The sequence below is a fragment of the Carettochelys insculpta genome, chromosome 31, assembly GCF_033958435.1.
Source record: "Carettochelys insculpta isolate YL-2023 chromosome 31, ASM3395843v1, whole genome shotgun sequence".
Taxonomy (NCBI): Eukaryota; Metazoa; Chordata; order Testudines; family Carettochelyidae; genus Carettochelys; species Carettochelys insculpta.
The window spans coordinates 7859117-7880441 of NC_134167.1; the positions used below are offsets into that span (position 1 = coordinate 7859117).

A 21325-nucleotide genomic window follows, 5' to 3' on the forward strand; every position below is an offset into this window, starting at 1 on the left:
ATAAAAATGTATTCACGCATGGCTGGAAAAATGCAGAGGGAACTTTGATCAAAATGCTCCTGATTTTTCAGCAGCATGGTTATGAATAGGCATGAGCTAATTTAGTATGGGCTTTGCAGCTAGCAGGAGGGCGTAAGGCTATTGTTTGTGCAATTTGCATGAGCTAATCTACATTCAAAGAATGGGCACAGATAGATCAAAGAGATTCTTGTTCTAGCAGACCCGTGCGGCTGACTGCCTGCTTGCCATGTGTCCTCAGTAAAATCTCCCCGGGCCAGTCACTGGAACAAGCACACCGTGTATTGCACACCACAAGCTCTGTGGAGGGACTCTGACGTGGCAATGCCCTGGGTCATGATGATGCACACGGTTGTGCATTCTTCCCAAGCAGCCAGTGGCAGCTGCAGTCACTGATTGGGTGAGTCTCCCTCTGTCACCTTCTACAACTGAACATAAATATAAGAACGGTCAGACCAAAGGTCCATCTAGCCCAGTGTCCTGTCTCCCGCAGTGGTCAATGCCAGGTACCCCAAACAGAATGGGAAGTAATCAAATGATCCAGCCCCTGTCGCCCATTCACAGCTTCTGGCAAACAGAGGCTAGAGACTTGCCCAGCCTGGTTAATAGCCATGGATGGATCGATCCTCCAGGAATTTATCTAGCTCTGTTTTGAACCCTGTTAAAGTCCCAGCCTTCCTCTGGCAAGGAGTTCCACAGGTTGATTGTACATTGTGTTAAGAAATACTTCTTTTGTTTGGTTTAAACCTCCTACCTGCTAGTTAAATTTGGTGACCCTTTCTCCTTGTGTCACCTCAGGTGACCATTCATTGTCCTTCTCCAGCGCCTGAAATAGAAAACCAAACAAGCCCCAATTCCCCTAGAAAAGTAGCTGGAGACCCAGAGTTCAGCCTCTAAAGGATTTTCAGAAAGGATTGCCCAGGGTCAGGCTCCTTGCATCCAAGTCCCAAAAGGAACTAAAGAAATGAATTTAACCAAGTAACTTCATAAAATCTTATAATGAAGAAACAAATAATCATCTACGTTTTTACAACATAACATAACATCATCTTCACAGTTACAATAAACATAAACACAGGAACACAAAAGTAAAACTTGAACTATTCTGTCCACACAAAGCACGGTAAGAAAAAACTGAAATCCCAAAAGCTTCGGTTTAGTTCACCTAAGGCTCAGTTAGTGTCTTGATCACCAAATCTGCACGATCTGCTGAGTCTGAACCATCTTTCTTCCACTTGCTTGTAGGAATCCTCATTAGGAATCCAGGTAGATTTCCCTCTATTGCGGATCACTGCTAGCCAGCCAGCAAACAGATAGAACTGAGTGACAGGTTAGTCACAAATATGTGGGTTGAAAGGAAAACCTGCTATAACAAAATACAAAAACTGAGAATAGCAAACTAGAAATGACTCTTCCCCCATTGTGACATTAACGCCACCCATGTTCCCTGGCAGAGGGTTAACACCATCACTACCTGCTGCAAAGTGCTCCAGAGTGAGGGACACCAGCCTGCTCTCTGCTCATGAGCTCAGCTTCTCCCAACTTTCACAGAACACATGGCATTAGAACAGCAGCTGCCCTGGCTGCTGTTCCTCATGGAATCTGACCACCTCTAACAGACAGATCCTACTGGAACAGACCTTACAGCTACCACTCACAATTCCAGAAGCTTCTGAGTGTGGAGTGCTAAACCTGCCTACAACAACGACCCAGCCACAACCCTCTCATACTCCGCTCCATGGGTCTCTTAGACTGCGTCTATGTGAGCCAGTTCTTTCGGAAAATCTGGTCCTCTTTTGAAAGAACATGCAGAACCTCTGCACACAAAATGCGTTCTTCTCATGTGAAATTGAAAGAATGCGGCTCTTCTCGCAGAAGCCCTCTTCTGCTCCCGGCTCAAGAAGAGAGCCTTCTTTCAAAAGAAAGCGTGTGTAGACACTCCACACACCCTTTTTTTGGAAGAGCCGTCCTCGTGACACCGGATGTTTCAGTCCCTGGCCCATTCTTTTCAGTCATGATTTTATAGACCCCCCACTAGTCTCCTCTTTTCTAAGCTGAAAAGTCCCAGTCTTTTCACTCGCTCCTTGTATGGCACCTATTCCACACCCCATTCATTCTTGCTGCCCTTTTCTGATTTTTTCCAGTGCCAAAATATCTTTTTTGAGATGAGGCGACCACATCTGTACACAGTATTCAAGCTGTGGGTGCATTCATGAAATTTCTTTTCTTTTTGCAAATGCAAAACTGAAGCCTGACACTTTAAAAGACATTTCCCACCCCACCCCCCAAGATGCCCCATTCCGACTGCAAAGCCAAGGATACTCTGCATGGAGCTGGAGCTGTAATACACAGACATTTCATAGGATGGCTAGCCTCAGCACAACACTGAAAGCCTTTGACAGCAATTTGTGCATCAGTAGGAATATAATAGCAGCAGCCTCCTGGGATTCATTTTGTATTTACACAATAGAACATGAACAGCGAGGTACCCCGGCCTGAGAGAGGAATATTCAGCACTGCACACACATCACCGCAGCAGGTAAGTGACATTTGCAAAGGGAGACAGCATTCCCATCTGGCCAGCCACCTCACTCATCCCAGGCTTTGCTGACTTTGCTCAGAGGGGTGATTTTATCCATCTCCTGCAGGTGTGGGCCCGGTTTCTGGCTCTGTCCATTCTGCACAGGGCAGGGGGCTTTGGCAGAAGGCAGGTTCTTGAGGCAAACTGAGTCAGAGGATTCCCTGTCTGTGAAGATCTTGTTGCGAGCACTAAAGCCACAGGAGCTTCCCATCATTTTCTCTGAATAGGCCTTGTGGTGCCCTATCTCCTCCGAGCAAACGTGGAACTTCAAGGCTGCCTGGAAGCCCCGCTTGAAGTTCTCATTGAAGTAGCCGTAGATGATGGGATTAATGCTACTGTTGGAGAAGGCCAGCCAGTGTGCGAAGGGGAAAATGTACCCTGTCAGCAGGTCAATTTGGTCATCATCCAGCTTGGCATAGTCTGTGAACAGCATCAGGGTCCACAGGGGCAGCCAGGAAAGCATGAAGAGCAGGGCCACCAGAATGAGCATCTTGATGACCTTGACCTTCCGCCTGGAGATGGCAGCACCGCAGCACTCCTGGCTCTCCACCCGGTGCCTGCTCACTGGGCCCGACGATCTATAGAGCTTGACCCCGATCCTACCGTACATGACCATGATGAGAGTCAATGGGGCCACGTAGATGTGGGCAAAAAGGACAGTGGTATAGACCTTGCGCATCTCGCTGTTGGGCCAGGCCTCGTAGCAGGAGTACAAGGGGTAAGACAGGCTCAGGTTGGCGTTGTGCACCATGTAGTGATCCTCAATCTGCACCACCGTGAGCATGACAGCAGACGGGCACATGATGGTGATGGCTAGGACCCAGATGACCGCGATGATGTTCAGGGCCTTGAGCAGGCTGAGCTTGGATTTGAAGGGGTAAATGATGCAGCGGAACCTGGTGCAAAACCAACACAAAGGTAGGTGGGTTCTACTGAGAGACATGGCCGCAGAGCAAGACCCAAAGGGCATCTAAACACTAAGCACTACCGGGTTCTCCTGCAACATGGGGCATGAGTACATTGGGCCAGGAATACTGGTACATAATCCCTCTGATATTGTCTCCTTGGGCTACAGATGGGGGAAGTACCCAAAAAGTTACTTGAGTAAAATGCAGCTGCTTTCACTTCTCGGGACTTGAGTACAATGAAGATGTGACGTGTGTACTTTTACTCAAGTAGTTTTCCAGAGGGACACTGGTGACTTGTGCTTAAGTATGCCCCACTCCACCAAGAGCAGCTAAACCTTTACTCTGCCTTGGGCCTTATGCTCACAGAGATGGAAAGGGGCAAGGCTCCACTGTACCTAATCCAACCACTTGCTGGATTTTCTAAAGCACTTAGTATTGGCCCAATTCTGCTTCTGTTGCATGGTAGAACTTTCACTTGAAGAGAAGCAAGATTTCACTGCATGTCTTCACACTGTACCCACATTCTGTAGTAGAGAGGCCTGTTATCATTGATCACTTGCATTGCCCAGTCACAGACTTGGCCCCTGTCATGCTGGGGGCTGTATGAACACACAGCAAAGATATGGTTCCTAGCCCCAAAGAGATGGACCTAAGTGTAAGACAAGCACAGTGAGCAGACAAGCAACAATGAGACAGCACCGGTCAGAATGATAGGCAGGGGTCTCAAGACACCAGCAACATGAGCATTGTCAGGTTTATGTGGACAAGTATCAGAAGGGTAGCCAGGTTAGTCTGTATCTTCAAAAACAACAAGTCCTGTGGCACCTTATAGACTAACAGATATTTTGGAGCATCAGCTTTCATCAGAAGCAGGTCTTTGCCCATGAAAGCTGGTGTTCTAAAATATCTATTAGTCTGTAAGTGCCACAGGCCTCCTTGAGGTTTACGTGGGCTTCCTGTCAAAGGAGATTTGAGAAGTAAGGTTTGTGGCTGAGGGGCAGAAGGAGAGAGAGCTTTTCAATGGAAACGCAACCATTGTTGGACATTTTTCAAAAAATCCATTTTCCATCATCATAAAAAGAATGGCCAACCAAACACCGCCCGACCACTTTTCAGCACCATCCCCGAGAGGAAAGCTATTTACCGTCTCTAAATTCACTTTTTCATTGCACAGCGTCAATGCCTCATGAGCTCAAACCAGGCAGCCTTCTTGCCTGCTATCTCACCTCCGATGGGCTAGTACCAGCTGCCCTCAGTGAAAGGTTCTGGAAAGCCTACAACAGGCATTCCTGGAATAACTTGCCAGGGAAAATTTTCTTCCATACTGATCACTTAGAGGCCAGCCTGTGCCCGAAAGCAAGAAAAGTAGAACCAGTGACTATTCCAGTCTTATCTGGAGTTTGCAGGTTCACTTGTAAAGTCAAATTCCCTCAGTTACCATGTGACATAAAATTACAAACCAAGGAAGGCTGCATTTGACTGAGGTAATTGTCTGCCTGTGCCACATTGTGTTGATGTGAATGGCTGTGAGGAGGCGCATGGCACATCATGATTAAAACGTATGGGAGTGGAAATAGCCTTTTGATTCTTGCTGTTACTTACTGGAAACAATTTTGGAGTTATTAATTCAGCAGCTCCATAGAAGTGCTCTGCAAGTAATTGAATTTTTAATTAAATGTAATTGTCTCACAAAAATATCAGCCTTTGAAGTCGTTCACACTCAGCACTGCATCACAGATTTCGGACAGGAAAGGCCTGGACTAGGGAGTGGCTCAGGGAAGAGGGGTGGGCCCTGTCTGCACACAGCTTTGTCCTGTCCCTTGTGGTGGCAGGTACTCGCTGTTGGCTGTGCTCAGGGCCCTCTGAATGCAGCTACCACAGCAGAGATCAATCGTCTGAAGTTCAATTCAGCATGCCTGGTAGGAGTACACTAAATCAAATGTGCACGGCATCCCAGCTGACTCCAGTACTCATCTCAGTCGCGAGGAATAAGGGAAGTCAATGGGAGAGTTTCTCCCGTCGACTGGGGACGTCAGAGAAATTCAACCTAAAATACGTCGACTCCAGCTACCCCACTCATGTAGCTGGAGATGCACAACCATTGCCCCCTAGTGTAGACCAGGCCTCTGCGGAGAAGAATAGAACCACAGAACACTCAAACTGGAAGGGACCTCGAGAGTTCTTCAAGTCCAGTCCCCTGCCCTCGTGGCAGGACCAAGGACCGTCTATATCATATCTAGCAGATGTTTATCTAACCTGCTCTTAACATCTCCAAGGATGGAGATTCCACAACCTCCCTGTGCAATTTATTCATGTTTAACCACCCTGACAGTTGGGAAGTTTTTCCTAATGTTCAACCTAAACCTCCCTTGCTGCACTTTCAACCCATTGCTCCTTGTCTTGGGGCTGTCATGTGGATTGGCAGAGCCAGCAGACCTGGCCTAGCCTAGTCCCCTCCATGACATGGAGGTCCCCAGGCCAGGCTTGCACTTGGAAGGTTCAGCCTGTGCGGCCACATGCTCCCAGGGCAGGCCCAGCTTACACATATGCTGTGCTTTGGATGCTACTGTCTAGCTGGTGCCTGCCTCCACCCCCACTACCCTGGCTTTTGCCGACACCACCCTGTTGGCCACAGATCTCACCCCACGCAACAGAGCTAAGCCAGTGAAAATTTGGTGGGATCAACCTGGCCCATAGGCTGAATGGGCCTTGAGACCTGAGTAACCTTCTCACAGCGAACTGCGTTCGCCCTCAGCCAGGCAGGAAAGCTGGATAAAGGGCCAGATCCTGGTGTATCTCTGTGGGAATCTTCTCCCCTGTGGATCTTAATGAGAGCCAGAAAGGGCTTCAGAGCCCTGTGCTTGGAGCCTGATGCCAGCCTGCAGGGGGCGCCTCCACTTCCGCTTTCCCTCCTGCCGCCCTTTCTCACCTGTCCACGGCAATGGCCACCAGCGTGAAAACGGATGAGGACACGGACGTGCCTTGAACCAGCCCACTCATCTTGCAGACACCGTTGCTGAAGGGCCAGCCTAGTGGGGAAACAAGTGCACACAGAGTCAGCGCGAGTCTGTGGGTGGCAGAACCTCCTCACACCCACCATGTGCAGTTTCCATGAATAGCCCAGGCAGTTTGCTTTCCCCAGGGGTGAGCCCATGGTGAAGAGACTGGGCGAGGCTGCTGGGGCCACACGCATGTTGAGTTGCAGGCTGCAGCTGAGGAGAGACCCTGCAGCTCGGGCATTGAGCGCCTACCCAGCAGAGAAGCCCTGGCGGGTGATATTACCATTAGCAGCTCTTCTCCACCACGACAGCAATTCTCTCAGTGCAGGAACAGAGACAAGTTCGCATCTTAGCCTTGCATATGAAATGCCCACTGAGAACAGCTGGCAGCTCTGGGAGCAGATGGGGAGCCTGGGCTGGACCCTCATGGGGCACTGCAGGTCAGGATTGAAGGGCACCAGCAGAGCTGGGTGAAGGGGCTGCATGGTCAGAGAGGTGTAGAAGCCTGCAGCTGGGGCAGCAGCCCCATGGGTCAGCATGGATGTGACTCAGCAGAGCTGCGTGGGAGAGCTGGACTTGCAGTGGCAGTGTGTGTCCAATGGCAGAGCGGCCAGGGTCCAAGGCACAGTAGGTCTGGATGGGTGTCTCCTGGCAGACGTGTGGGTGGGACATTTCTGAACCAAAGCAACCCAATGTTCTTACGCCTCCAAGGACTTTGGGTGCCAGTGACCATAGGAGCTTCAATAGGTTAGACAGAGGCATTGTGTTTTCCAGGCTCCTAACCTGAGGACACAGCTGCCTTGCACTTGACACCTCTGGAAAGGGTGGTGTTCTGTGTTGATCCAGGGATGGAGCACCCACCACTCAGCCACTCACTCTATCCAGGCCAAGGCAGCACAGGAGAACAAGCCCTGCGTGCTCTGGCGGGGAAGGGAGAAGCTGCTGTGGTCAGCAGGCACTTACTAAAGCCTGCGGAAAGAGCGTTAATCCCTGTGTAGTGTCCTGGCTGGGAACAGGTCCAGCCGTCACTGATCTAGCTCAGGAATGCAAGAACAGGTTCCCCCAACCCCTTCTACTATGAGAATGGCACGTAGAGCAGTTGTGCCCTGACTTTCCTAATCCAGACGTCACTAGAGACAACAGCCAGCTTTGGAGACAGCCTGCAGCACTCACAAAATGCACTGCAACATTCCCGTCACCTTGCCAGCAGCAGGGAGTGGGGCAAGCTGGCTGATCCTACGCAAGAACAACAGGCACCTCGTCCCTTTTTAAAGGAGGCAGCATTTATTTGGGAATCTGCTGTGAGGCACTCAGCTTTGCAAATGTGGGCTAGTTTAGCACCGCTGGCACCACCCAAAGTGATCCCTCTCTCTTGCATGTGTTTACACCACTGGAGCTGCATGGCCTGTTTTTCTAAGGCTGCTCAGGTCTGAGTGGTTTCCTTACACTTAGCACTTGAAAAACAATTTCCTTCTTCAATGCAGTAAGTAGCAGCCGAGACTTCCCCTCAGAGACAGGTGCATAAGCAATTATGTGCCTGAGAACCGCAGAGCAATAGGGTTGGGTCAGACCTTTGAGCAGAGCCCTCTGCAATACCTCTCTTCTCATTACCTCTTGTAGGCAGCACATGTCACCCGTGTCACCCTCCTGTCTTACCTGTAATTAAATTGTCCACAAGCGTGGTGGGCACACAAAAAATCCCCACCAGCAGGTCACTGATGGCCAGGTTGAGGATAAAGAGATTGGTGACTGTCCTCATCCAGCTGTTCTTCAGCACGGTGAAGCAAACCAGACTGTTCCCCACCATGCACAAGGCGAAGATAAACAAGTAGGAGATTATATAGACAGCAGCGACTGGAGGGGAGTGCTGGTAGTAAGGCAAATAGGTCAAGTTCCGTTTATGAAGGTTCGTTAATGAAGAAATTGTCTTGTTGATTCTGCTTTCTGACTCCATCCCAGGGCCATCCATCTCATGGCAGGAAATTCGCCCCACTACAAAAGACCATAGGAGAATTACGAGGATTTCAGAGTGTGGACAACAGCGAAGTTTCAGCTCGGAAGAAGGTGTGTGGCAAAATGCCCAAAAACAATGGGTGTAAGTGCAGTGCAGATTCAGAAACTGAGCTAGGCTTGTGCAGAGGGTGGATGCAGATATGGGGAAAGGCGGATGGGTGAAAAATGGAGAAAGGAGCAAAGGGATATTTACACAAGGCAGTTTGCCAGGGTGTGCACAAACCAGCTTGGAATGTGCCAAAGGAAGTAAACAACTTATTAACCCCCAGGCAGAACATTAATGGGACAGATGAGGCTGAAGGGAAAATCCACCCAGTAGAGAAGTCATCGCGTTAATTGGCATTCCATTATTGCCTTTGTGTAATTAGTTATTTACATAATGAGGGTTAGCACAATGACACCAAGGGAGCTCTGCAGTATAATTATTATGCCTTTTAATGAGCAGGTGACACAAGGGAGCAGATCTGCAGCTGGTGTGAATTGTCAGAGTCCCACTGAAGCCAGTAGAGAGCTGAGCATTTACACCTACCCTTCTGGTTTCAGACTAATTCCATCCTTTGCATTTGGAGTGTTTCTCTTCTCCAGAGGAGATGTGCATGCAAGTTGCCTCTCATCTGCTGGTGCTCCTTGCTCAGCAAGGGAGAGAGTCAGACCCTCGCAACATCACAACATCTCCTACACTGCAGCCAACCCCCTTGAGAGGTGCTTAAGCTGCGAAGGAGCAAGGGGCCTGGGTTTGGGGGTAGCTAAGGGGGGCACACTCCCACTGCAAAAGAAGCCACGTGGCAGAGCTGAGGCTGGCCTGGATCGGCTTTCTGGGATTTGCAGAGCCGTAAAGCTGCTGTGTGGACGTTCAGGCTCATGCTGCAGATATGACCTGGCCCTTTCTCTGGGGCTTGTCACGCTTTCATTGCCCCTGCATTTTCAAGAGCCAAGGACTTTTGATAATAGAGTCTAATGAAAAAAGGAACACCAGCGTCCTCCACTAGTCTTTCATCAAAGGCAAGAGTGCCTAGCGACTCCAGGGAGAGGTAATTTACACTAGGGGGAAGTGGGTAGGTAGATGTTATTTGTATTGCACATATCAGCTTCAAACAGTGTTGTGCTAGATGCTGACAGTCCCCAGCCCAAACAGTCTGCAATCTACATAGAATCATAGAACACTAGAACTGGAAGGGACCTCGAGAGGTCGTCGAGTCCAGTCCCCTGCCCTCATGGCAGCACCAAGCACTATCTAGATCATCCCTGACAGATATTAAACATCTCCAACAATGGCGATTCCACAGCCTCCCTGGGCAATTTATTCCAGTGTTTAACCACCCTGAAAGGAAGTTTTTCTTAACGTCCAACCTAAACCTCCCTTCCATTTGGCCTGCTAAGGGCAAGGGGCTGGTCTAGACTTCGCGAGGTCTCCTCCAGCCCTGTTAAGGATGGAGAGCTGTGTGCATGCATTTGGGTGAGGTTTTCTACGAAGTTTATCATCCTTGGAAAGCACAAACCGGAGGAGATGGCCAACCTCACCTGCCCACCCCCTTTACAGCAGATGGGCTGCATGAGACATCAGAACCCTTTTCATCTTTAATGTCTGTTGTTCGCCAGCTAGCAGCTGATTCACCCCCTGAGCAAAGCACTGGGTTACAGTGGGAACACTGTGAGCACCCTCCTGAGGGTCACTACAGGGCAGCTGCAGGCAGAGAGAAAGCTCTGAAAGCTTTGGCTGTACAAAGGGGGTGTCTGGTGCTGTGCCTGACAGATCTGAGGACCGGTCTCAAGCTGTCAGGCTCACGCCAGGGAGACTTGCCCTAAGCCCCATCCAACCTCCCTCCCCAGCCATCCCTAAAAACCGTAGGCTGGGTTGTGCTTTCAGGCACAGCGCCCAGGAAGGGTCAACGGGGAAATGCCGGAGTGTTCCCTGAGCACAGAGGAGAGATTCAGGTGCTGCCCAGCTGATTAGCAGAGTGCCCACAGCTGGCAGCCTGTGTTTCTGTTGGTGGTGCACATCTACACATGCCTCCGTGAACATAACAAAACTTATTCTGCACATGGAGGGAAAAACGTTAGCAGGAACCCTGAGCCTTCTTCCCACTGATGGCCTGTGCCAGCCAGGGAGTGGTCAGCTACAGCCCTTCCCAGGGTTCTCCCCAGCAGCCACAGGGAACCAGGGCTTTACCCCCGCTTGCCTGCTTTCTTTCCAGTTGCCCCAGGGGAGCATCCCCAGGGATCAAGGTCCCAATCCACGTGGCCCTAAAGCAGGCTCCATGCAGAGGGTGCTGTAGTCTGCCCCCCACCCGCATTTACACACACCCTCATACGGGAGGCTGATCTTTAGCTGGCGCTGCCCACATGCTAAGAACTGTCTGCCCGACACCTGAACCAAATGGCTGAATTCCTGGCCTGGCCCAGCCCACTTTGATCCCTGTTTGTCTGGTGTATATTTCTCCCCCAGCCACTGGAGCAACAGGTCTTTGCCCTGGGGTCCCCATCCAGGCAGGAACCTTTTCCCCTTCCTTTGACTGGCTCCTCCTTATGCCTTGTTTCACCGTGCTCTGGAGTTAATCTGGGCTGCATCCGTTCCTGAAGCATCACCAGCATGCACACGACAATCAGTAGCCAAGAATACGGTTACAGGTGGCCTGGACATCAAGACATGCAGCTAACTGTCTGTCCTTAACCACTTAGAGAAAATAATCTTGCGTGAACATCAGCCTTCAGAGGTGTGATTGTCCTATTCATCGGCGCCCTCTTCAGCTATGTCAAAATCAAAGCAGTTACCTACCTACTGCTTCACTCACACAGCCAGCGCCTACACTGATGGTTTCATTCTGTGCCCAGTCTGAATGACACTGAGCTCTGTATTTAACTGGCTGTTCCAGTGAATTGATTTTGGGCACTAAGGAAATAAAAATAGATCACATTCACCTGAAAGTGCTTTCAAAGTGCCCTGCTCCATTTAGAGCATGTATTTGTCTGATACACAAAAGGGTTTGTTCCAATTTGGAGAAGTTATTATTATTTTGAGATGTTATTAAGTGCAAATTCTTTCACTGCATCTCTTCTGCTTTGTTGATCAATGATCCCACACTTACTGAGAAGCACAAAATACAACAATATCTATTTTTTCATCATTCTTGACATGGGGGGTAGACTGATCTTGCATCTATTTCAGCTGTGGGAGAATAGCACCACTTCTCTACAGGGCAGCTGTGCAGAATAGTGGGAAATATTTAGTTTCTTACCTTTTCCCTCTAGGAGCTGAGGAAATCCTCCCTCAGGCTGGCAGAAGAAGCAATCCACTTGCCATTTAAGATCTAAGATTTCCAGCACAAGAAGAAGAGAAGGTTAACAAAGAAAGTCTTGTCTGATCTCTGAATTATCTAAGCTTAACCCCCTCAGTCCCTGGATATTCGGTGGAAATCAAATGCAAGCCTGTTCTTTGGTGATAGGAGGTGCCGTTGTTTCTAACATGCTTATCTGTCTGAGCTCAGACTGAATGCAGGCACCGTGGTCCCCTTTATTATAAAGACAAGAACAGTGATGTCACTGAAAAGCGTTCAAAAGGCAAAACCTGTTGGAAAGACCTCCCGGTGCGAGCCTCTCTGTCACTCTGGCTTTGCCCTCCTCCTCTTTAAAGACCCTTTTCTCCCTCTGCAGTCATTCAAACAGTTAGGTATAATAATGTTTTTAAATACTCCCCCGTTAAAGAGGCAGGTTGGTTTCAATTTAAGCACCACATTGAATCGTGGGGGTTTAGAGAGCTTGCCCGGGCTCTTTCTTGCTGACTCTTGTTTTGACATGCATGGGAAAGTGTGGGTATGCCATTAGTCTTTGGAAAACAGCCCCTTGTCCTGCCTCTTGGTCCCAACCTCTCAAAACTCTTTGCAAACCCTCCTTGAACTCCACAGCCCCCAGGGAGGTAAGCATTATCCCCAGGGGCACAAAAAGGGCTTGCCCTGCCCACGAGGAAGCAAAATCCTTCCCATTCCCAGCCCTCTGCACTGAATGAATGAGCTCATCAAGCTTACGGGCAACGGTGGGCCAAAGAGTTCTGTGCAGTCGGTGTACATCCAGTAATTTTCACCCTGGATGACTGCAAGCGCCCCAGGTCTCTACTCCCCATACCACCCCCAGGAGCATTTCAGCAGCATTAGCTCTTGACTGAAATCTGTGGTACATTACATATTGTTTGATTACACATTGCCTATCTTCACAGCATCCTTGAGCTTGTCTAGCACAGCAGGTTTGATGCAATTTCAGACACAAATTGAGCCTGAGAAGATGCAACTGTATCAGTCACGCACATTTGGACGTACAAGTGTGAAGGTTTCTTGCACCAGGACCTTGCAAAGAGGAAAGCGGGAGGTAGCTGGGGTGAAGAAAAGGCACATTTAAAAGGCACACATTTAAAGTCCTCAAGAAAACAAACCAAGGAAAGCAATACACCTCAAGGTTCCCCTTTCTTGCTACCTCTGAGTCTCTGCATGAATTTGCACCCGCCCAGCCTTCTGTCCCTTGCAGTGGAGTCATTTAAATGGAAGAGAAGTAAAGGAGCTGCACTTTGGACAATCATACCAATGGGTGTTATTTAAGTAGGTTCTGCCACGCTTGGCAAGGCACACTAATGCTTTGGCTGGTCATATGGGAACTTCCCAGGGGAAATTACAGTTAGACCTGTCCTCTGGACCTCAGTATATGCTGGAGTGTAATTCAGCAAATAAATCTAAGGCAGGCTAGGCACAACACTGCTCTTTCCCCTGGCTCTTTTAACAACAGAAGCTTCTATACTGAAGTGAAATATCTAGGCTAGAGAGATACTATCTGTTTATAAACAAATGGGCTTAAACTGCAGCAAGGGAGGTTGAGGTTGGACATTAGGAAAAGGCTCCTGTCAGAGTGGTTAAACACTGGAATAAATTGCCTAGGGAGGTTGCAGTATCTCCACCATAGGAGCTATTTAAGAGCAGGTTGGATAAAATTCTAACAGGGATGTTATAGATGTTGCTTGGTCCTGCCACAAAGGCAGGGGACTGGACTCAATGACCTCTCAAGGTGCCTTCCAGTTCTAGCATTCTATGATTCTATTAAATGCAAGAAATATGGGGAATAAATAGGAAAAATGGGAGGTATTAGTACAATACAATACAAGATGATTTAACGGGCATCCCAGAGACTTGGTAGGATAAATATCATGACTGTAATACAAATATATAGGAGTATAGCTTATTTAAGAAGGACCAGTGGGCAAAAGAAGGAAGCAGTGTTGCATCATAGGTCAATAATATGTGTATTTGTTCTGAGATCCAGAGGCAAACCGGTTGAAAGAAGATGGGGAAAGACAACATGGGGAAATGCCAGGGTGACATCTTGGTAGGCGTCTATTATAGATCATGGGGGAGTGATTTGTAGAACAAATAGCAGAAATATCCTGAGAGCTAATGGGGGAACTTTAATTACCCAGACATCTCTTGGAAAATTGAGTCATTTGTAGAACAAATAGCAGAAATAACCCAAGTGCAAGACCTGGTTGTAATGGGGGGTCTTTAGCCAGACGTGTTAGAAAAGTAATCTGGCACAATACAAAATGTCCCATAAATGCTTGGCGTGTACTAGGGTAACTTCTTGTTCCAGAGAGTGAAGGCAATAGGCAGGGATAGCCCTTTCAGACCTGATCCTGAGCGGCAGGCAGGCAGCGGTAGCGACTCCGAAGGTGGCAGATAATTTGGGTGAGAGTGACCCTGAAATGAGAGACTTCATATTTTTAAGGAAAGGACAGAGTAAGAGACACAGAATATAGACAATAGACTTCCAAAAAGCAGACTTCTCAGACTCAGAGAACTGGTATGTGAGATCCCATGGGAAGAAATTCTAAAGCAGGGATGAGCAAACTTTTTACGTCAGGCTCCACTTTTCATTCCTGCAGTTAGCAGGGACCCCCCCAGCCTGTCTATTGTCATCCAAATGGACGGAAATTTCGATTGTGTTTGTATGAAAAAAACCCTTTTGGCAACTGTAAGAAAATAAATCTCTAGAATGTAAAACTTTATGAATCGGTAGATAAATGTGAATACACAGACATAAAAACACTAACATATTTCCACATTTAATTAGATGTATAAGCCTGACACTCAGCAGCTGATTGTGCTGTGACCCCCTTACACAATTTCACACACCCCAACGGGGTCAACCCCCCACTTTGCACACCCCTGCTCTAAAGCATAAAGGAGTTCAGGAGAACCAGCAGTTTCTCAAGGATGCAATGTTAAAGACACAACTCAAAATAATAATAACTTTCGAAAAGGAGCCCCATCTGGATGAGCCGCACGGCGGCAAGCCACGTCAATTTCAAAGCGCCGCGGCCACCCGCATGCTAATGAGGCACTGAATATGTATTTCAGCGCTTCATTAGTAAACTTCAAAATGGCCATTTGCATGGCCATTTCGAAGTTTTTGGCTAGTGTAGACACGGCCCAGATGTAATTGGTGCTGGTGAGGCCTATGCTAGAATATTAACAAAGGGTCCTGTGGCTCCTTATAGACGAACAGAAAAGTTTTGAGCATGAGCTTTTGTGAGCACAGACTCACTTCATCAGATGCTGGATCCAGCATCTGATGAAGTGAGTCTGTGCTCACAAAAGCTCATGCTCAAAACTTTTCTGTTCGTCTATAACATGCCACAGGACCCTTTGTTGCTGTTACATATCCAGACTAACACGGCTACCCCTCCAATGCTAGAATATTGTGTTCATGCTGGGTGCCGCACTTTAAGAAAGGTGTTGATGACTTGGAGAAAGTGCCAAGGTGAGCAACAACCACGATATGAGATTTAGATAACCTGACCTATGAGGTAAGGTTACAAAACTACAAAAAGGCTTAGTCCTGAGAAAAGAAAACTGAGAGGGGACCAGCTAATAGTCTTCAAATATGTACAGGCTGTTATACAGAGAATGGGGAGCCATTGCTCTTATGTCCACTGGAAGCAGGACAAGAAGTGATGGGCTTAATCTGCAGCAAGGGAGACTGAAGTTAGATATTAGGAGAAACTTTTGGACTGTCACTGTAGTTAGGTTCTGGTGTAGGCTTGTGGACTCTCCATCACTGGAGACATTTAGGAACAGTCTGGACAATGTCCTGTCAGGGGTGGTGTGGGTTTACTTGGTCCTGCTTCTTAAGGGCCTGATTTTCAAAACTGCTGAGCATCCAGCAGCCCCCACTGAGAACAACAGAGAATTCCCCTGCCACACACACAGCTCCCTGTACAGGAAACAAGAGGAGCTGCTGGGTGCGAGGCATTTTTTAAAATCTTGCCATCTGCATACTTATTCATCATGATAATACATGGCACAAACCCTAACGATCCTAATAATCTTCTGATGGCCCTGTAACTTGGCTGTTTTGTAGATGGGGAAACTGAGGCATACAGCAGTTAAGTGAGTTTCCAAAAGGTAAAAAGGGTCATTCAAAGTCAGGACTTAAACATCAAGATGTGTCCTGTTAATGGACCACTCAGCTGCCATTCACACACCAGCTTGATTGTGCCCCCTTTACATGTGCCCCTCTCCACCTGAAATGCTATTGAACCCTCCCCAGCATTCCATGTCTCACTGGGGCCTAACCCAAGGATAGCTAGTGACTGATGCTTTTGTAAAAGGAGCACATCGTGTCCCTCTTTCAAAGCAGGGAGCGCTTGTGCTGAGAGAGTCAGAAAACAAAGGAAGTCCTAAACAATTAAAGAGCTCATCTGCATACTGCAATGCAAATGCAAATCACCCTGACATCCCAGGATTTGTTGCTTAGACCATTGGTAACGTGGTCCATTTACTAGATTCATCATTAAAGTTCAGCTGAGCTCTGTGCACCAGCAGGCTAACAGCCACAGTGCCAGTCGACACAGCCTTCTGCGTAGGCAGATCAGAGGCCATCCAGATGGGCACTCAGGCAGCATTTACTCTCAGCCTGATGGTGACGGATTGCTAAAATCACTTGCGTTAACTGCCCCAAGGGCCCCCTTCCTGCACAGCAGAATAGTCTAGTAGCCTGAGTAACCATCATCTTGAGTCTTTGTCCCATTGGCACTCTGTACACTATGTCCCTGCCATCCTCATATTTATGTGGGGAACAGTTTAGTGATTACAGCATGAGCCTTATACACCCCAAATTGTGCAGTCAAGGGCCCTTCAAGGCTGTGGGACAGGATAGATTTATTTAAAAAAAAAAAAAGTCAGGGATGGTGAGAGGTCCTGCTATGAGTGCAGGGGACTGGACTCTATGACCTCTTCAAGGTCCCTTCCAGATATGAGACCTGTATGCTGTGCGGCTGTGGTTGTTTATGTGTGAGATCTGCTCTCATTAGACATTACCAGAGTTTGTAATGCCCGTGGCGCATAAAGGCCCTACTGAGAGCAGCCCCTTTTGCACTAGCTTGCTGTATGCATACTTAGTCAGAGACAAGTAACAAGCAGACCACTAGTACCCTTAAAGATTAAGAAATTTATTCATTAGGTAATGAGCTTTCATGGGTAAGACCCACTTCCTCATTACTTAACAAATAAATGTGCTAGTCTTCAAGGTGCAACAGTTCTGCTTGTTATTTGTGAAGCTGCAGACTAACCCAGCGACCGCTCCGAATCTATTACTCTCACACAGTCCCTGTCCCCGAATGGCTCGTGATCGGAATAGACAAGGCAGGGAGAAGTGAAGGAATTGTACAGGCGGGGAGCTGAGGCATAGATAAAGTGAGTTGCCCATGGTGAGTGTGTGCGTGAGACAGAGCTGTCACAGCTCAAGCGAGCAGTGAGCACTGCAGCATTTGATGCTTCTGCAAAGCAAACCTCAGGTGTGTTTCTCCCATCACAGGTTGCTAACTGCTGCTTTAAACCCTGGCTCTCAAGAGGTTTTACAGTAAACGAATTGTTCCCGAACCAAAATGTCCCCGACCATTGGGAAAGGCCTATCAAGTAGTGGGTGCTCCCACAAATGAAGAATTTTAAAGGGTGAGAAGAGAATCCCCCCTGCCCCCAACAGCACATGGCCCTCAGTCTGCAGCAAACCACACTGTTCACTTGCTTTACAATACGCTGCCCAGGGACCGAAGTTTGCACTGATAAGAACATAAGAGCAGCCAGACTGGGTCAGACCAAGGGACCATCTAGCCCAGCCTTCTGTTTTCTGACAATGTCCAGCACCAGGTGTCCCACAGGGAATTAACAGAACAGGCAATTATCAAATGATCCCTCCTCTGTCACCCACTCCCAACTTCTGGAAAACGGAGGCTAGGGACCCCATCCCTCCCCATCCTGGGTAACAGCAATTGATGGACCCGCTCTCCGTGAACATATCTAGCTCTTTTCTGAACCCTGTGAAAGTCCTGGACCTCACAAGACCAGGCAGGGAGTTCTCCGGTGTGTTGAGAAACAGATGTGAAGCTGATTCCAAGGCGATATGCAGTGCCCAGGAGGTACAGGAGATCAGGCAGACAGGCACCAAGCTGGCAGGTGCCCGTTTGTGGCTAATTGGTATGAGTGGCATGAGTGTCTAGTGAGACTGACTGGAGATGGGCTCCCTTGCATTTTCCAGCAGACTGGTGGCAGGTGGGACATGGTGTGCCTTCAGTCCCCCAGCGTGAAATGCAGCCTGGTGCACAAGGTCTGCCGAAGGCCCATGAGCCCTTGGTAGCCTTCAGACCCCAACTCTGCCCTAGGCCATGCATGTTGTGCCGTTGACTCCCCCAGTATCAGGACTTGGCCTTCATCATTGGGCTAAGCTGCTTCCCAGAATCCCGCAGGGCCACTGCACCCCATCTGCATGGCCTGGGCCCACTAAGAGCAATATTCTTGTGGGCTGTAGGGAAGTGGGAACAAACGAAAACAACCTCATCCCGTGTGTGAGAATCGAGGGATTTAGCATTGTCTCCTGGGGGCCCTGGCTGCGGCTTTAGTTTGGGATTAGCTGGGAGAAAACAGAAACAAATTCCCAGGGTATACGAAGCAAACCTCTGCTGGAATGTTGCTACTTTGCCACCAGTGTAAGAGTTGCATTAAGTATGAGGCTGGTTCCTCACAGCCTGACCCCTTGCACCTGTGCAAAATCAGGGTAACATGCTCCCATGTAACATGCTGTGGGCCCATATAACCTCCACATAGATGTTAATACCAACACATGGCTACGCTCCCTTGCCCGACACCGTGGTGCTCACCTGTGCCTTTGTGCGCAATGGGTGTAACTGCTCCCATTCTGGTTCGTGCATGCTATGCACAGGTGTAAACACCTACCAGGGATAAGCCCAAGCTGCAGGGCAGGCTACTTGCAAAGCCTCTCCTTGTCCTCCTTCAATCACTCCTTAAAGTCTTCCTCCAGCATGGGGCCTACAAGAACCTGGGCAATAGACAGGCAGTTGGCGCATGTTGTGCTGACTGGTACCAGGGTACTGGTGCCCCCCTTCAGTTGTTGTTTGTGTCCGATGTCCACGGTTTTACAAGTGCTCTGTGACAGAGAACAGAGCTCTCTGCATTGTGCAGCACCTGGCATAATGGGGCCATGACCCATGGGGCTGCCAAGTGCCACCACCACAATACAATACATGTAATAAATAATAACTACAATAAGGCAGGGGAGAATCAGACACGATGTATGCACCTGGTGTTCACCCTGGTGCATTTTCACTCTCCTCTTTGATGGAAGCAATGTACATTCTTCTGAGGGCCACAGCTGCATAGTAGTGCCGTAACTTATTGAGCTGTACCCGCTAACAAAGGGAAGGGAGTGTTATGTTTGGCTAGACAGACTGTTTCTCAGGTGGCTAATTGCTGTGATTTCATTCCTCACCCCATGTGAGTGGGGGACCGCTCATACCATCTAAATCATTTGGATTTGAGTCATTGTTCTGTTGATGCTTCTCTCTCTGTAATCTGAAATATGCAGCTGGCTCCTTGGGTGCTGAAGCTCTGAGGCAAAAAGATTCCAGCAAATATTAATACAACCCTGTTTCAGGGCAGCCTAAATCCTGCAGCATTTCAAAACAGTTTATAAACATATGTGATTAATACTAGTCCCTTGCCACCCAGGGGTGCCTGCAGGATAGCTGAAATGCCAGACTGTGGTATTATGTATATGCATTTCCACGGCACCCACCATCAGCCAGCACACAGCACCTCACACACAGCTACTACAGCCCCAGACAGGTACCATTATCTCCAGACAGCTGCAGAGGTAACTGAGGCCCCGCGCAGAGCAATGATTTGGCAAGAGTAGCAGCACATTGAGCAGAATCCAAACTGCCTGACTCACTGTCCTCCACCTTAACCATAAGCCCTCCTATTTCCACAGGAGGATCTGATTGGTTTCGAGTCATCACCAACATGTCTAAGACCTGGCTCACCATTGCCCTACCCCTTGTGTCACCATTTAGATTCATGCAAGGTGAGGGTAAACTCTACCATAGTAATTTGTGTGGACTTTGCTGTGCTGTAAATGGCTGCACAAGGCACAGGGCAATGGATACAGGCCCAAAATGTCCAAAAAGCTGCAAAAGAAGATGATACAGCATTCCCAGTAAGCTGTACGCTTGTGCGGCTGCTCAGGACAGATTCCAACGCTGCCAAGCTGATTAGCAGAGCACCCACTGCTAGGGTTGTGTTTGTTTGTGCTGGTGGTATACATTCACACATGCCACAGTGTGCACAAAAATTTATTCAGCACATGGATGGGAAAAATCTGCACAAAAAAGATTATTGAAATGTACCCAACTGTATTTTTGCTTTTGCCTCAGGCCCTGCTAGAAAAAGCTGTAGAAGCTGGGAGTTACGCACACACTGGGAGTGGAGGTTGTTCATAACTCTGAACAAAACATTAGGGTTCTTCTTTCAAAAGTTTACTTCTTTCAAAAGTTTACCATCCGGTGCTTTTGTTCCCTTTCAAGTGTTGTGCTAGCTGCATAGCGTTAAAAGCAGGAGAGTCTTTTGTGTGCAGTGATGGAGGACTGTGGAAAAGAAATAAATAAATAAACAGAGAGGAAAAGTCCCCTCACTGCAGCAGAGCTGGCCATTCTCCACTGTGGGGCTTTGCCGTCTCAGACGTAGGGCAGGGTGGGGCAGCTGCACTTTTGGGGACCCTACGGCAGCTGCCCCAGCTGCCCAATGGATGGGAGCGGATAGAATGACCTGGGCCCAGGCCGGGGAATTACCAGGCCCTGGGGGTCATGTGCAGCGGCTGCAGCAGCAGTAGCAGTGGGTTGCATCCTCCATCCCACTCACCACACCGGCAGCAGCAGCCTGCTCCTGGCCCAGGAGGGCAGCAGAGCAGAGCAGGCTGCTGCTCCCACTGCTGACATGGAGAGTGGAGCAGCGGAGGGGAGGGGAAGGGAGGTGATTCCTGCCCTCTCTTGCCCAAGCCCCAGCCCCAGGTAATCCCTTGGCCCCCTAGCTGGAGGAGAGGGAAAGGAGAGGGGTTGGGGGACCTGCCCCCACTTCAGGAGAGCTCTGCCCTTTGTCATGACTCCCTTCTCCCCCACCAAACCTTTTGGTCCAGGTAGAACAAGAGTTTTTCTCTCCATTAGCTGGACGGCAGAGGGACAGTGCTATTGAAACAATAATTAATGCTATTAAATAGGGTTACCCGATCTGACCTTTCCAAAAAGAGGACACCCCTGAAAGGGAGCGTATCTGGATCCATATCTACCAACTCCCCTTGTATTAATGTACTAGATATACTATAACATGTTAGTACAGCATGAGTTGGTAGATATGGCTACAGAATCACTCCCTCGCAGGGGTCTCCTCTTTTTTAGATGGTAACCCAGTATTAAAGAACAATTA

The 21325-nt window shown here is 48.7% G+C and overlaps 1 protein-coding gene and 1 long non-coding RNA gene across 3 annotated transcripts in view; one reads left to right on the forward strand and one right to left on the reverse strand.

Annotated features, from left to right (window-relative positions):
* LOC142004291 (uncharacterized) overlaps positions 1-21325 on the forward strand; it is a 79767-nt gene that overhangs the window by 42938 nt on the left and 15504 nt on the right. Inside the window, exons 2-3 of one of the 2 annotated variants that reach the window (XR_012642966.1) lie at positions 8466-8570; positions 11769-11797. The exons of the other annotated variant lie outside the window; for it this stretch is intronic. This is a non-coding gene — a long non-coding RNA (uncharacterized LOC142004291). Of the gene's footprint in view, positions 1-8465; positions 8571-11768; positions 11798-21325 lie in introns of those variants that run through there. 2 annotated transcript variants of the gene reach the window in all.
* On the reverse strand, positions 2607-8475 carry LOC142004290 (neuropeptide FF receptor 1-like). Its single transcript, XM_074981829.1, has 3 exons — positions 8163-8475; positions 6437-6536; positions 2607-3495 (listed from the first exon to the last, which is right to left on the reverse strand). The coding sequence occupies exons 1-3, from the start codon at positions 8473-8475 to the stop codon at positions 2607-2609; spliced, it is 1302 nt and encodes a 433-aa protein (XP_074837930.1).